Here is a 16,450-nt window from a genome sequence, read left to right on the forward strand (position 1 = left end):
AATGTTTGTTATTTTTATGGTCACATGATACAAGGTTTCAAGCAGATTGGTCTCCACTACAAGAATCAGTATGTAGCAACATGTTTTTGTTGTTGTTTTTTAAAGTAACAAATGTAGTGAACCGCTCAGAGGTCTGCCTCATCATGAGATCAAAATAAAATATGAGACTTGTAATTTCCTCTAACCTCTCCTCTCACTTCCCAGCAGAACTTTATACTGAGAGCATCTCTTATACAGGTTGTTGCTTGTCTCAGTCCGTCATCTTCTGCCAGTAACAACACAATGTCACCTTACCAAGGAAGAACCGCTTAGAGGCTATAGGCTTATAGGTTTTTGCAGAAGGAGCAGTGAACACAGACTGACCTCCACAATCATCTTCTTACAATCACCAACAGTAAAATAATCAGCTTTTATCAATGCAATGACATTTTGGTTCAAGACTGTTAAAAAATGGATTTAAAAACTATTTTCACTGGTGGAGATGGTGGAGGACACTGCTCGGGTAAAGAGGTGCCCTCTGCTGGCCTGCCTCGTTGATGTCTTCCTGTCCTCAGGTATGTTGATTGCAGGTCTCGGCTGTTGGCTCAGCTTCATCCTCTTATCCAGTCATGTCTGAAGCTGTGAAACTATGTGATTCATGGACTTCGATTCACTGGGCTTTGAACTCCCCTATCCTGTGTTTGACTTATTTTTATTGATAAAATATGATGTAATAATAATTAATACATGTAAGGTGATAAATCAACATTACATCTTTAGCTCTCATAAGTTGTTCATAGTGATATATCGATACACATGTAGCAGTTTCCCATCATATTCAAATGAGGTGGGGCTAATTTATACTGTTGCTATTTCCTTTTCATCCTCTACACTTTTTTTCCCTTCATATTTCTGGGCTCATATCAACAGCCTTCTCTCTAAGTATTTGTAAATACCTTGAGATTTGGTTGACTCTCCATCAAAAAATCATCAGAAAAGAATGTGGTGGTCGTTCAAAATTCAAAGAAAGATGATCTGCATGCAAAAAAACTACAATTTGGTAATTATCCTCATTACAAGAACTATACAAAAATGCATAATTTTCACATGTAATGAAATACTTTCTTTGTCTCGTAGTTTGTGCTTGTCAGCTCAGTGGACTCGACAGGTTTACAGGAGTCTCTCAGAGCTCATGACTGGTCTGTACACAGCATAAACAGCTGATTAGAAGAGAAAGATTCAACAGTTTAAGTTCACCATCGAGGACAATCTGCATAATATTTTAAGTATAGTGAACAAGAAATGGTACTGTTAAGTGAGTCTTGTTTTAAGTGGCTCTTCTACGGCGTCGATGCTCTCGTCTACTTCTTCAAACTGGATTCTCACGCTACCAGCTTCACTAAATAAGCAGCTCACTCAACCTGACTTAGAAAACGTTTAACCGAACCTTTAAGATGATGGTTTTAAATATAAACATTGTTTTGTCTTTTAAAAGAAGAGTTGTGTAGACTTGGTCTGTATGCACCACATCAACGCTGAGGTTTTATTATTATATTGTATCACCAACTAACCACTTAACCTCATGAACACTCAAACATTTTTTGTGGCCACGTAGGCGAAAGTCTAATCAAGACTCAGATGAATCAGATGAATGTGATAATCCACATACTTATGAGATATGTTGTCTCATAAGAAGAGAATACGCCTTGAGGGAACGGACTTGAAGTGTTCAGACTTCAAAGGTCACAGGTCGCGGTGACGTAACTCAACATTATAAAAAGAAACATCAAAGTCAAGAGATATAGTAAACTTTATTGTGAATTCTGATGTATGTGCAACAGGGTGCAAATCTTTCCTGAACGGACTAAAGTGCAACAACAAAAATGGAGTGTACATCTCATCACATCTGAGATTAAACAAACAAACAAAAATAATATATATGATAAAAGCTAAGACACATGATGGACATAAAGTTCCTGGGACAAACTCTTAGTTAAATAGGCAAAAAATAGGAGATAAAGAGATTAGTTGAGGCAATGTATAATACATAATATACAGTATAAACCCACAGACTCCTCAGTCTCCTCCCTGAAGCCAGTAAACAGGAAGCTGTGTGATGGCTTGGTGGGATCACCTGTCCATGTTCTCTGTCCAACTCTTCACTGATCAGATGATCCCCAAACATTTGCTTTTTTGCTCATTGCTTCTGCAACTTTGTGCCAAAGTGATTCCTGCTGTGAAAAAAAAGAAGAAACAAAGAAAGAGAGAAAGAATATTTAAAAACAGCAATATACTGAAACAGAACACCAAAAATAAATAAATAAATGAATAAATAAAATAAATGTTACTGTTCAAATTTTCAGACCTTCTACAAAAATCAAATACAACTAAAGCTACAACTGCAAAACATAACACACCCAGACACATAGCATTCATACATAAAATGTTTTCACAGATTAAACTCTGAGGGAACAAAGAGCTAAGATACATTTTAACAAATTAACTATAATCTTTCCTTTACCTCTTCTTTTCTGTCATCACTTAGAGGAGATTTTGGAACCACGTTTTTTTCTCCATGTGTCCCCACTTCTGGCCTACATAATGAAACACAAATAAAAATACAGCAAAATGTTTACATAGCATGAGCACTATGTATTTGTATGTAACTTAAATGCATAGAGGGTGACTGTAGTTGGTACCTTAGTAGAGTATTCTTGTGTTTATGAAGGTACCACAGTAAGAAGGCTACAATGTTCAGGGAAAGCAGAAGACCAAATAAGGTCCAGGCAGCAGTGCAGGAGCCTGAAGCTACAAAAAACACAAGAATAAAAAACATTCAGATGAAAATACTGATATAATTAATGTCACTAATTAAACAGCTTATCTGAAGTCTTAATTTCTCAATTCGCTCCATTAAAATTTCAGGCTACAGTTATTTACTGTACTTTGGGTAACGTTCCTGTACAGACAGTTACTGAAGCACAAAAAACTCCTGAAACATGAACAAGAACAGAACATTTCACAAGACAGAGCCTGTTTAATGTGCTTATAGGGCTGTCACGATATCAGATTTTCACTCACGATTATAGTGAACAAAAAATGTCATGTCAACGATATTATCATGTTATCAAAATATAGGAAATGTATCTTAAGCTTTATGTCATTTTTTTTTTTTTGGTAGATGACACTGAATATAACAGCAGAACGGAAGAAAACAGGAAAATATAAAACATACACTGTGTTCAAGTGGCACTGACTCATTTACATGATATTATCATGTGCACATTTTTAACATGATATTAAACACATTTTGAAGAAATTATTCAGAAAATATCAAGTATTTGACAAACTACAAACGTTCAGATGATGACGTCATCATTTTGAGGATCATGTGTGTCCTTAGATACAACAGACGAGTACAGAACATATTCAAAAAATATCAAGAAGGATTTGAAAAACTACACATCCAAATCAAATCTTACCAAAATCCATGTACACGTGGAGCTGACCTCCACCTTTTCTTCCATACAGGTTGACAGCTTCACACTGATAGAGCCCATTCAGATTAGAGGTCTTCCTCAAAAACTGCAGAGTTGAACCCTGAACTTTAATATCAGACTCAGGCAAAGACTGATCAGACCTGGAGGAGACAAAAGAGGCTCTGCATAAAATGTAGGGAAAGACTAAAAGATGAAAGAATATGAAAAGAATTTGTTATCAGCTCTTAATTGATTGTTTTTCTTGTATTGTTATGTTCCTTATTGGTTAAAAGCACACTGAACACACATCTGTGAAGCTCATGTAGGAACATGTTGAATCAAATTTCTTTAAACTAAAATAACCAACTCTTTTTGCTCATCTACTGGTTACAACTAATATAATACATTTTAATAGGGAGCTTTGGTGTTGTGCTCAGTTTATCCTACTCTGTTTCCGTACTCTCAATACTTAGGAGTGGGAATATCATAGAATAGTCAATGTTCTCGTGTCAAGACTAACAACTTGAACAACAGTGAGGAAATTATGCAGTAGTTGGTGAAAGGGGGTGTTGAGTTGATGTAGTTTCTGCACCATCAGATGCCTTTGGAGGACAATTAATTCAAACTGATTTCTGTTTCACCACTATACAAAGATCTGGAAAATGATACAACAGACAATGCTTTGAAAAGAATCATGTAAATATAATTTTTGATTAACACAGTCTTAACTGAAACACATATATAAACTACTGTACCTGCTCCAGGTGAAATTTGCCTCTGGGTTGGCGTTGGCCACACATTCATATGAGTCTTCAGAACGTTGAACAATCATCACGTCTATGGGAGGGACTGGAAAAAAAGAAAGGACAGGAAAATGACTTTTCGAGCTGTGACGTTTACTATTGGTGAGTGGACATGAGCAGAAACATAAGTTGGTTTTATGCTTATTATCAATTATTTTATTATATAACAACCTGATTCTTAATAAGCAATATACAATACAGTCTATATGCCACCAATCCTTCATAATGTTATGAGCAGCATTATCTAATTACTTTTACTTGAAAATTCAAAAATCAAAAGTGAACCTTATTTGACATCACTTGCTTCCTGGAATGTCAATAAAAGACAGACCAAATCTAAACATGATGCAGCACAGAGGGTGTTTAAGCACTTTTACCCCTCCCAAGGATGACTAACTAAATAACACAAAGGGTATGTTCACATCTGCAGTGGAAACAGCTGTGGTCTAGTACGTAGTCATTGGTTTGACGCAGAAATGTATTTTTTTTACTCACAGTGAACTTGGATGGTCAAAGGCAGGACTTGTTCTTCAGGCAGGCCTGTTGTTCTGATGACACACTGAACCGACTGGTTGTTCATTTCCGTGGTAGGGACTCCAAACAGTGAGCTGGTTGTGGTCGTTGTACCGTTGTCATGCTGGGTGGAGTTGGTCGTCACCCTCACTGCCAGGGTACCAGTGAGCCAGGTCACCTCTGAAGGAGGCTTGGAGCCGGCAGCCGTGCAGGTAGCAAGAGAAACTTCTCCAGTACCCAAAGTTAAATTATTACCCTTCAGGCTTGTGACTGGAGGCACTAGAATAGTCACCACACATGAAAAGGGTCAATCTAAGGGTAAAAGGTGAAAACAACACAACATTTTAACTGTAAAGTTTCATCATACCAAGCAGGTTCAGAGGTATCGCTGTCTTGTGATTTCCACTGGGGAACAAAGTGAAGATGCACGTGTAGGTGCCTTCATCCTTCAATTGAACATTGGACAACTGTAGAGATCCATTTTTGTCAGAAAAACTCCCAATAAACTTAAATCGATTTTCAGGTCCATTAACATATTGGTGTCCATCCGATTGGATTATAAAGAAATTGTCATTTTTAGGTTTTTCTCTGGTTCTCCTCTGCCATGTAATCTGAGTCAGGGTCTCTGAGGTCTCAATGAGTTTGCAGGGTAAGATAGCGGTTCCCCCTTTCACCACTGTTGCGCTTCCACCAATCACCTGGAGGGCTGTAGAGGACAGGATATGTTATTAGGCTTTCACATCACGTCTCACCAGTTTACTGCATGTGGCCGCATTGCTATAAAATTAGTTTGAAGTAGAATGTACTGTATGAATCAGCAGCTGACGGTATTTAGGTTATTTATTTTACATTCACTCCCACAATGACTTGAGTGTAGCTTTAGTTCAGACAGGCCACAGATTCGACTAGAGTTTAAAAGTGCTATATTTATATAGCTACTACTCACTAACTACTCACACTAGTGTGACGTTCACAGATGAGTCGGTATTTTGAACTGCTCTTTTAAGTGAACCATGAGTGAGAGCAAGTCGCTCAGATGCAAATTGCCTACACTTTCTTCAACTGTTCGCGTTGTACACTTTGCCTACACACGAATGACTAATGACATCTCTGAGTTTGAGTTGTCCACAGCACGCTCCATTTACATGAACACAGGAATATATGCACAGCTATTAGCTAAGTAGTGGAGATGAGGAGCGTGAGCGCCAACTGAATTTTCTCCCATGAAAACTGTCCTTCCTGGGTAACGTAAATCGATTTGAAAATTGATTAAAATGTTAATCATTGTTGGCATTAAAAGTTTATAGATAACAATAGTTAGAGCCCAACAAATAATTACTGTTCAGAAAACAACATTTTCATCAGAATTAATGTTATGTATTTGGACTTTTATAGTGAAATTGCTTCATTCAGTCCTGTTTGTCACACAATAGTTAATGCTAAAAAGAGAAAAATGATGGAAAATGTCTTAATTTTTTTTTTATATAGGATAATTAAAAGGGGTGTTATTGTATCCGCAACTCAAAAAACACAATACTGTAATATAACATTAGGGTTAAATCATTTGACTGTGTCAATGTTACCCAGAATGACATGCTGTTAGCCAGGAATGACCAAAGTATTTCATTCAAGGCTGTTTGAGGAACATCATTTTTAACAAACATATTACAAAGACACTGACAAGAGTAAAGGATTTGAAAAGGTGATTTCTTTTTAAAATTCGTTAATCTTTAATTTCATGCAACAATGTAACTTGTGCAATACAGCAATGTAACGGTAAGGAAACAGGTTCAGTGGCATTTCATTTCATTTTTTTTTAAATCAAAACACAAAACATCAAAACATATTTTTCAAGAGCAGATTCATTGATAGATTCTGACGTGTCTTCCATTAATTGATTAATCTGCCTCAGTCTTTCCCTCTGTCTCTTCCTATTAATCCTCCACTGTTCTCTTTTCTTTTTTGCAGCAGAAGGAGTCATCAGATGTACAGGTGTCTTGGGCTTAGATTTAGATTTATCGTTGTAGTAGCTAGAAACAAAACAAATGGCATATGGTTTGATCAATTACCTCAACACCAATTGCTCCAGAAGAAATGTGCCCTAGCATAAGCTATCATATTGCTTAACTAACATATCTAAGCCTTTTACAAACAAGTTTAAACATATTTTTTAATCCTTTTTAACTGATCTGCATTATCACTTCATTACTAAATCACAATACCTTGCTCACATTTTCTCGAGATACTCAGTCCTAGCTTGTGGGTCAGCATTCTTCCTGGCCCTAAAAAGTCTATGCCTTTTTTTTTATTAGACAGTGGCATCTGCGAGAACAAAACTGACCCTTAAACATCAAAAGCTATACTCAGTTTTGGGCAATAGCTTCACAGTGTCTATGATAATGTCCTGTGTTACTCTCATTGAAAAAGATAAAAATAAAAAAAAAAAGCCATAAAAGTTCAAAAATACATAATACTATGTATACTACTATTAATAATAAAAAAAGAATAACAATACAACATCAAATCAATGTCTAAAAAGCTACAGTCCATCCATATCCAAATATGGTCATATAGCCACTTTATGTGTGATACACAGGAAGGATATTTGAGAATGCAAAAATGGGGACCAAAGTATTTCTTGAATAAAAAGGTAAATGAGCTTAATGTTGTTACTATATTTGTAGGTGTCATTACAAACATCAACACAACTATGCCTCAGTGTATCATTAATGCTTTTATTAAGATTTTTGACATTTTTAGCATAATTTTGTACTTCCAGGAAGGACAGTTTTGTACTTTTGAGCTTAATAGCGCCTTAAATTTTCATCTCTTACAGTAAATACTCATATGAGTAAGTAAAGTGGGCAGAATTGAATAACAAATTGTACTTTTTTAAATTTGTGACATGTTTTTAACATTATAAATATGCCTCGGACACCAGAATTGCCATGCTACGTCTTTGACCCATTCATTGACTCGTAGTTTGACTATCAAGAACAAAACATAGCTTTGTTTTGTTTTTTTATCATTAGCAACCAGATAAGGAAGGTACTTTAGTATGCCAAGGCCTCAGCTCCCTTAACTCTGTTTAGTTAACAAGGCCATATATTTTTATTGTTTATATTGTGCTTGTACCTTGTTCTGTGTTACTCAACATTTATTGCACAAATATAAATGCCTGTGACTGGAATAACGCCTTCTGTCATGATTGACTGAATGGGAGTTACACAGGTGGAGTAACACAAAAAAAACTAACAAAAAAAAAAAATTTTTTTTTTTTTTTCTGTTAAAATGTTCTTGTGTGGAAATATTTACAGGGAAGTTGTTTTGCATGGAAGTTATTTGTAGCCTGCCTAGTTTTGTGGCACAATAAAAGTCAAAATTGTGACGTCAGGGTCAAAGCATGGGACTATATGACTATACTATAGTATACTGGTGACTGTTTCTTTGATAAATAAATAAATAAAAGATATGCCCCTGGTTTACTTTAAAATAATAAAATGAATAACTGTAACAAAGAGACAGTCTTTTGAACGGGTCTTTAAAAGGAAGGGCTGGAGATACGGCTACCTTCAAAGAGTCAAAAATCCCATCATTAACCCGATGCAACACACTGTGCATTAGTGCACTGACGTTACAACGTGGCTACTTTGTTACTATAAATGATCACAATGGTGTTGAAAATAAATTTAAAACATTGTTCGCGTTTTTATCTCTACATTCGTCTCTACAATAAATAATCTCTGTTACATCTGACGAAGCAAGAACGATGAAAATTAAGCAGTTTACCTTCGGAGTTTCTTCTCATCAGTGTAAGTGTCAGCACTAACAGGAGTCTACAGCTCACGGAGAAATGACGGTTCAGGAAAACGTTCTCCATAATGGACAAAATTGGACAAACTTTTTTTCTTAAGAAAGAATTCCCTCATGTGCTATTCTCTACTCTCTACACTGTAGACTCACGGCGACTGTGTGTAACTTTTGGACTGTCACCACGCTCACATAAAAGGTATGACGTAAAAGGTAGTTTATCTTGTTTCTCCTGTTCTTCTTCTGACCGATAAATTGGTGAACAGATCTACACTTGTGGTATGAGACACACCTCTTTTTTTTAATAGCATTTTATCACTTCTCATATTTATTATGAATTTTTAATACATTCCATCATGTAAATATGAGCATTAAAGCTCAATAGCTTCCAGGTCATGTGAGATATTGGCTCAAAATCAATTCAATTCAATTCAATTCAATTTTATTTATATAGCGCCAATAACAATACAAATTGTCTCAAGAGGCTTCACAAAAACCAGCCTGCAACCTCCAGAGCAAGTCTGAGGGCGACAGTGGCAAGGAAAAACTCCCTTCTAACAGGAAGAAACCTTGAGCAGAACCCAGCTCATATGGAGGTACCCATCTGCCGAAGGCCAGCCAGGTAGAAACAGAGAAGATAGGAGAGTGAGACACAGTGGTTAGTAATAAAAAATAAATTTTAAGAGGTAGAAAATAAAATGATAAGATATTAGAGCACAGGAGCCAGAGAAGAAAGAGGAGAGGACATGTCCTCAGTGCATCGTCCCCCTGCAGCCTAGGCCTATAGCAGCATAACTAAGGGATGGTTAAGTCCAGCCCTAACTATAAGCTTTGTCAAAAAGGAAAGTCTTAAGCCTGACCTTAAACGTAGAGACTGTGTCTGCCTCCCGAACCCAAACTGGGAGCTGGTTCCACAGGTGAGGAGCCTGATAGCTGAAGGCTCTTCCTCCCATTCTACTTTTAGAAACTCTAGGAACAACAAGTAGACCTGAACTTAGAGATCATAGTGATCTGTTGGGACAGTATGGTACTATGAGGTCTTTCAAATATGATGGAGCTAGGCCTTTCAGGGCCTTGTATGTAAGGAGGAGGATTTTAAATTCAATTCTAGATTTTAAAGGGAGCCAATGAAGAGAAGCTAATACTGGAGTAATATGATCTTTCTTGCTAATTCCTGTCAGTGCTCTTGCTGCAGCGTTTTGAATCAAGTGGAGGCTTTTTCAAGAGCTACTTGGACAGCCAGACAGTTACGAGTTACAATAATCCAGCCTGGAAGACACAATTGCATGAACTAGTTTTTCCGCATCACTCTGAGAAGGGATGTTCCTAATTTTGATGATATTACGAAGGTGAAAGAAAGCACTCCTGGTCACCTGCTTTATCTGAGAATTAAAGGACATATCCTGGTCAAATATAACACCAAGGTTCTTCACAGTAGTACTGGAGGCCAAGGTAATACCATCCAACAAAACCAGGTGATTAGATAATGAATCTCTGACATGTTCAGAGACAAATACAATGACTTCTGTTTTGTCTGAGTTTAAAAGTAGAAAATTACAGGTCATCCAAGCCTTTATGTCTTTAAGGCAGTTTAACCAGCTGATTAGTGTCATCTGGTTTCATGGATAAATATAGCTGGGTATCATCTGCGTAGCAATGGAAGTTTATGCCGTGCTTTCTAATAATATTGCCTAAAGGAAGCATGTATAACGTGAATAATATTGGTCCTAGCACAGAACCCTGAGGAACTCCATAGCTTACTTTGGTATATATAGAAGAATTGTTGTTTACATGGACAAACTGGAATCTGTCTGACAGATATGATTCAAACCAGTCTAGTACAGTTCCTGTAATCTTGATCACGCTTTCAAGTCTCTGTAGTAGAATACTGCGATCAATAGTGTCAAATGCAGCACTAAGATCTAGCAGGACAAGTATAAAGACAAGTCCATCATCTGAAGCCGTGAGGAGATCTTTGGTAACTTTAACCAGAGACGTTTCTGTACTATGATGAGCTCTAAAACCTGACTGAAACTCTTCAAACAAACCATTCCTGTTTAAATGATCAATCAACTGATTGACAACAACTCTTTCTAAAATTTTAGTTGGCTAAAACATCTGGGTCAAGAGTGGGTTTTTTAAGTAATGGTTTAATTACAGCAGTTTTAAAAGACTGGGGCACATATCCTGTTAATAAAGATAAGTTTATCTGATTTAATATGGACGTATTAATTAATGGAAAACCCCCTTGAGCAACTTAGTCGGGATGGGGTCTAGAAGACAAGTTGATAGTTTAGATGCTGTAATAACTGAAGTGAGCTCAGGAAGATCAATTAGAGAGAAAGAATCCAAATCAATGTAGAACAGTAGATCTACACTTGGTGTATGATACATACCTCTTCCTTTATAGCATTTTAATACATTTCATCATGTAAATATGAGCATTACTTCCAGGTGATGTGAACTATTGTCTCAAAATCACTGCAGGATCACACTTTTTCATCATAATCATTTGTCCTTTTTTCACACTGTTTTATGAGACATAAGTCTTACTTTCTTTTTTCTTTTTTTTTTTTTAATCAGATCTTAACATTTTTCATATTTTTTAAACGTTTAATACATTTAATCCACACGTTTTATTTTGAAAACCGAAAGTTTTAACACGTTTGGAGCGGCTGACTTGACCACGTGAAAACGAGAGGCAGCTGGTGACCGATACTGGGTTGGTCCGGAAACAATCTTTTGGGGTAAAGCCGTTTGTAAAGCTGCGCGTGTTAACCCCTTCAGACCCTGTGTCCATTACAATGGACATGACATATTTGTGCGTCTAAACCAGGGCTGGGCAAATAATTTCTACAGGGGGCCACATGAAAAATCTGAACTGTGTTGGAGGGCCAAACCAAATGATAACTTGAACGTAATTCTGCTCAATATTAATTTTCTCCCATTGTAAAAAGCAGTAAATTATATATGTTGCTAAGCTGCTACTGGTAATCAGAAACATGAGAATATTCTGTAAATATTTATTTAAATTTATGAGTTTTGCTGTAGGTTGAAGAGGAAACTGAAACACAATCGATACATGAATAATTTTCTGTATCTCAATAAAGCTCAATAAATGTTTAACCCTTTAAGACCTGAATGTTCGTCTGCCCACAAAGAGAAGCTTGCTGTATTTGAATTACCGTAACTCCCCGATGGACACTATTCAAGAAAAAACGCTGCCATTACGGTAATGATGACGCACCGCTGCTGTCGGCTGCAGGTTGAAGAGCAACGATCACGGAGCCCCAGCAAGAGAGAGTTGTTTGGAGGACTTTGTTGGTAAAAACAAAGTTAGTTAAACCCTTGAGATGTCACAAAGGTCTTCAAGGCAAAAGCACAACTAACCAGTGTTCAGTCACAATTCAAGATTCAGCTGGACATTTTTTTTTTTTGCCTAGCAGGAAGAAAGCAGGTCTGAACTCGCAATTTTCCCACATTTCGCTCCAAAACACTTTTTTTAATGACATTTAATAAATGTTAAATCTAAATCTAAAAAACTAAATGTAAATGTTAAAGGTTAAATCTAAATCTAAAAGTTAAATATAAATATAAATGTTAAATATAAATGTGAAATGTTAAATATAAATGTTAAATATAGCGCTTGGAGAAACTAAACATTTAGCAAAGAGTGGAAAAACGAAACGAAATGACACAAAATAAAAAAAACACACAAGAAGGACGGGAAAAACAAAGAAAATCAAACAGGGTCACAGGAAATACTCAAAAACAGAACAGTGACACATTTGAGTCTTTAGCGACATCTACTGGACAATGAAATAAACAAAACATGAAGAGCATAAAATTCAAAGAAAGATGATCTGCATGCAAGAAAAAATAGATAAAATATTTAAAAATATAAGCTACACTTTGGTACTTTTCCTTATTACAAGAACAATACACAGATGCATAATTTTCACATGTAATGAAATACTTTCTTTCTCTTGTACTTTGTGCTTGTCAGCTCAGTGGACTCGACAGGTTTACAGGAGTCTCTCAGAGTTCATGATTGTTCTATATACTGCACGCCTGTAGGGTTGGGGTCACCTATGTGAATGAAAGTAAATGGGTAACAAATAGGTGATATTGACTAAAAAATACATTGTGACACTTTAATTTGTGTATTATTAAAGTTCCTCTAACCTCTCCTCCCAATATAACTTGATACTGAGCCTGGCTCAGGATCCTGCTCTCATACAGGGTGGAGTTTGGGGTCCTGGCCCGACGTCTTCTGCAAATACAAAAGTAAAACTGAATAAATATCATCAGTTAAATGTTAAAAGTCAGACAGAGAAGGAGGGAGTGGAACATTACCACGTGTTTTTAAATGCAGTGTGTATGTAGGTGCAACAGAAAGGAAGTGGTTAGTTGCACTTGAACAACAAAACAACAACAGCAACAAAAATACTAATGAGGAGTCACACTGTTACAGCCTGGCTCAGGGTGGTAACAAACAGGGAGATCACGCACAGTGATGAAGTCAACCAAATGTGATTTATTTAAATTAACCACAGAATAAACTAAAAAGATGAAGTGTGTATATATGTGTAGTAGTGTAAAGTGTGGGTGCAGGAGAGTGTGTGGATAAGTGTGGAGACAAATGTAGAAACAAACCAAACCTAAACCAATATAGAAGCCATCATGGCGGCTGCCCGGAGAGAGAGAGAGAGAGAGAGGAGGCCGTCAATTTATGCCTTTTGGCTCCTCCCATCTCTCAGGTGAAATCAGTTCCCCACCCAGGCTCCTTCAATGGTAACAATAGGAAGTGTCTTGGTGGGCCGTCACACTCACATTCATGTAAAATCTAATGTGAATTATTCACTTAATGTTTCAACTTGACTGAAAATAAACCGTGAGATATAATTCTCGTCACTATAATCACATGATGAGCTTAAATATAAAATGCAGGAAAACCTCCTCTCACGCTGAGGACACATTGGCCTCACGCTGTGAACACTGAGCATCCTTTACTTGAATGCATGTATCGTGTATGTGCAATAATTACATCTTGTTGGTTGGAGAGTTTAAAACACTTTGATGAGGCCTGAGTCTGCTGACTTGAAGCATTTCTAACCATCTAATATTATATAGTTTTGTGTGACTACCTTGAAATATGAGAGACCCATAAGTTAGCTTTGAGTTAACTTTATTTACATTATAACAACATTACAACTGTAACCCTTAACATGAAGACTGTAGTTTGTGGTTTCTTAATGTGTTCTTGTCTCTTCTGCCTCTCAGTCTGCTCTCCTCTCTTCTGATTTTCTTTGAAGAAACACTTTTATATCATCAGAATCCAGGTGCATGTCACAACTTGCTGAGGTTTTGTCTTGTCCCCATTCTTGTCTCATGACTTCCTGTTTTATTTTGAAATATGACTCTCCTCTCATTTCAGGTCACTTCCTCTTCCCTTGTGTGCAACTGCTCTGTCTTCTCTGATTTCAGATCGTATCCACCTCTTCCCCATTACCCGTATGTGTGTATATGTGAACACTGTGTATGAAGCTCAGGTCCAAGAGCAGAAGTATGAAAAAGTTATCAGAGAAGAATATGGTGGAGGTCCAGAAAAAACAAAAAACAAGTTGGACCCAAACGCAGAACACAGGAAGGAGACAGGAGTAGGAAACAAACTATATGAATGAAAACTCAAGGTACTGCAGGGTAATCCTAACACACAAATCTAAAAGACACCAGGAAAGGCCAAAAAACACAAGGAGAGAACATAGGAACACAGTGGTGACGATCTGCATGCAAGAAAAAATAGATTAAACATATAAAAACATAAGATAAACTTTGTAATTTTCCTCATTACAAGAACTATACACAGACCCATCATTTTCACATGTAATGAAATACTTTCTTTGTCTTGTACTTTGTGCTTGTCAGCTCAGTGGATTCGACAGGTTTACAGGAGTCACTCAGAGCTCATGATTGGTCTATACACTGCACGCCTGTAGGGTTGAGGAGGGGCCACCTATGTGAATGAAAGTAAATGGATAAGAAATAGGTGATATTGACCAAAAAATACATTGTGACACTTTAATTTGTGTATTATTAAAGTTCCTCTAACCTCTCCTCCCAATAGAACTTGATACTGAGCCTGGCTCAGGATCCTGCTCTCATACGGAGTTTCAGGTCCTGGCCCGACGTCTTCTGCAAATACAAAAGTAAAACTGAATAAATATCATCAGTTAAATGTTAAAAGTAAAAATTCTGCTGCACACGATCTCAGATTTTTACAATACTGGCTGTAAAACATATTTTATCTTAAAAAACACTAGATTACACAGACAAAACTGACAAACTCTTCCTCGGCGTCGATGCTCTCGTCTACTTCTTCAAACTGGGGATTCTCACGCTACCAGCTTCACTAAATAAGCAGCTCACTCAACCGGACTTAGAAAGAGTTTAACCGAACCTTTAAGTCCCTGACGGAGCTACTAAAATCCATCAAGCTCAACATATTAAAATGTTTCTTTTTCTTTTTCAACACCACAGTTTATCATCAATATTCAATTAAAGTGTCATATTCCAACTTATCATGTTATAAGTGGGCAACAAATGAATAATAATGAGAGAATAATATGATTCTTCTCCACATCAGAATAACATGTAATAACATCTAGAACTGGTAAAGTTTCTATGTTGATCAAGAAACTTCTCAAAACTACCACTTTTATTTCGTCACCTTAGCAACAATGGACCCATTTCACCACTGATACAGTATAATTGATGTTAATGATTAAACCTACATTTTGTTTATTAGTGAGACAGTTTTAGTTTTGCGTGTGAGTCCTCACTAATGTCGTTCACTGAGGCCGTTGTTACCAACAAGTCAAAATGTCTGCTGTAATACAGAGACATGACTTAACATTCCTACAATGCACTGAAAATGTTGTTTATGACTAAAAATTAGAACAATGTGAAAAGTCTATTTCAAATTAGAACAAATAAAAACAGAAATGAAATACAACTCTCTCAGTCCAGTTGTCATATATGAAGTCAGTATCAGCAAAGATTGATAAAAAAAACAAACAAAAAAAAACTTGTGAATTTGTTTGAACCTGCTTCCAAATAAAATATATAAGGATATCATTTTTGTTATAACAGTAGATAGAAAGTAAAAATTCTCACTCACCTCCAGAGGCAGACGGCTGATCTGATGCCACATAGAAGCAATAAAGTTCCAGATGTGAGTATGTATAGTAAATACCACGATGAACTGGTTTCTGATAAAATAAAATCAGAATTATATTCAAGTAGTTCTAAGTTTGAACTGTGTGATGCATGTTGCAGAAATGATGAGCCATGTTTTTTACTCTACCTACCTTCAATGCCCTCAGACACAGTTAAAGTCCAGGAAACACTGTTTAAGCCTCGTCTGGAAGTTACACTACATGAATAAAGTCCTGCATCTTCAAGTTGAGCATTTAAAATATTTAACTTGAAAAGATCTATTTTCAGTCTGTCAGAGGATACATTTGAAAAAGTCTGATTTATCAGGATAGAATGTTTATGAATGAATCTTTTAAAGTTCCAGGTAATTTCCGAAGCATTTCCTCTGGATACGTTGCAGTGGAACGTGACTGAGTCTCCTCTGGATACCAGCATATTCCTGTGGTCATCAGTTTCAAACCCTAAAGTTGAAAGGAAACAATCCATCATGATGAAATAAAACGTGCACTTAAATCCATATGAAAGCATCACAAACACAAACCTCCTCTTTACCTGTAAAGACACGGCGCGCTAGCAGCACAGTGAGGAGCAGAGCTGCTTGGTTTTGGCTGAACATCATGACCATCAGACAGAGAATGACACTCTGGA

The 16,450-nt window shown here is 36.7% G+C and overlaps 1 protein-coding gene and 1 long non-coding RNA gene across 5 annotated transcripts in view; both read right to left on the reverse strand.

Annotated features, from left to right (window-relative positions):
• Positions 1–1,771: 1,771 nt before the first annotated feature.
• The window catches only part of LOC125017639 (nectin-4-like), a 49,600-nt gene continuing 34,921 nt past the window's right edge, over positions 1,772–16,450 (reverse strand). The window contains exons 1-8 of one of the 4 annotated variants that reach the window (XM_047601037.1): positions 8,564–8,768; positions 5,142–5,480; positions 4,757–5,053; positions 4,214–4,307; positions 3,462–3,619; positions 2,679–2,787; positions 2,501–2,573; positions 1,772–2,210 (exon numbers count right to left, since the gene is read on the reverse strand). In XM_047601037.1, the coding sequence (XP_047456993.1) occupies positions 2,139–2,210; positions 2,501–2,573; positions 2,679–2,787; positions 3,462–3,619; positions 4,214–4,307; positions 4,757–5,053; positions 5,142–5,480; positions 8,564–8,654 (1,233 nt within the window). In that variant the 5' untranslated portion in view covers positions 8,655–8,768 and the 3' untranslated portion in view covers positions 1,772–2,138. Of the gene's footprint in view, positions 2,214–2,500; positions 2,574–2,678; positions 2,788–3,461; positions 3,620–4,213; positions 4,308–4,756; positions 5,054–5,141; positions 5,481–8,563; positions 8,769–16,450 lie in introns of those variants that run through there. The other 3 variants (XM_047601035.1, XM_047601038.1, XM_047601036.1) reach the window with 3 other exon arrangements.
• LOC125017665 lies at positions 13,766–16,255 on the reverse strand. The gene is made up of 3 exons (XR_007113870.1): positions 15,765–16,255; positions 14,697–14,779; positions 13,766–14,600 (listed from the first exon to the last, which is right to left on the reverse strand). It is a non-coding gene; the product is annotated as an uncharacterized LOC125017665 (long non-coding RNA).

This window comes from Mugil cephalus, chromosome 12 (genome assembly GCF_022458985.1).
Source record: "Mugil cephalus isolate CIBA_MC_2020 chromosome 12, CIBA_Mcephalus_1.1, whole genome shotgun sequence".
Taxonomy (NCBI): Eukaryota; Metazoa; Chordata; class Actinopteri; order Mugiliformes; family Mugilidae; genus Mugil; species Mugil cephalus.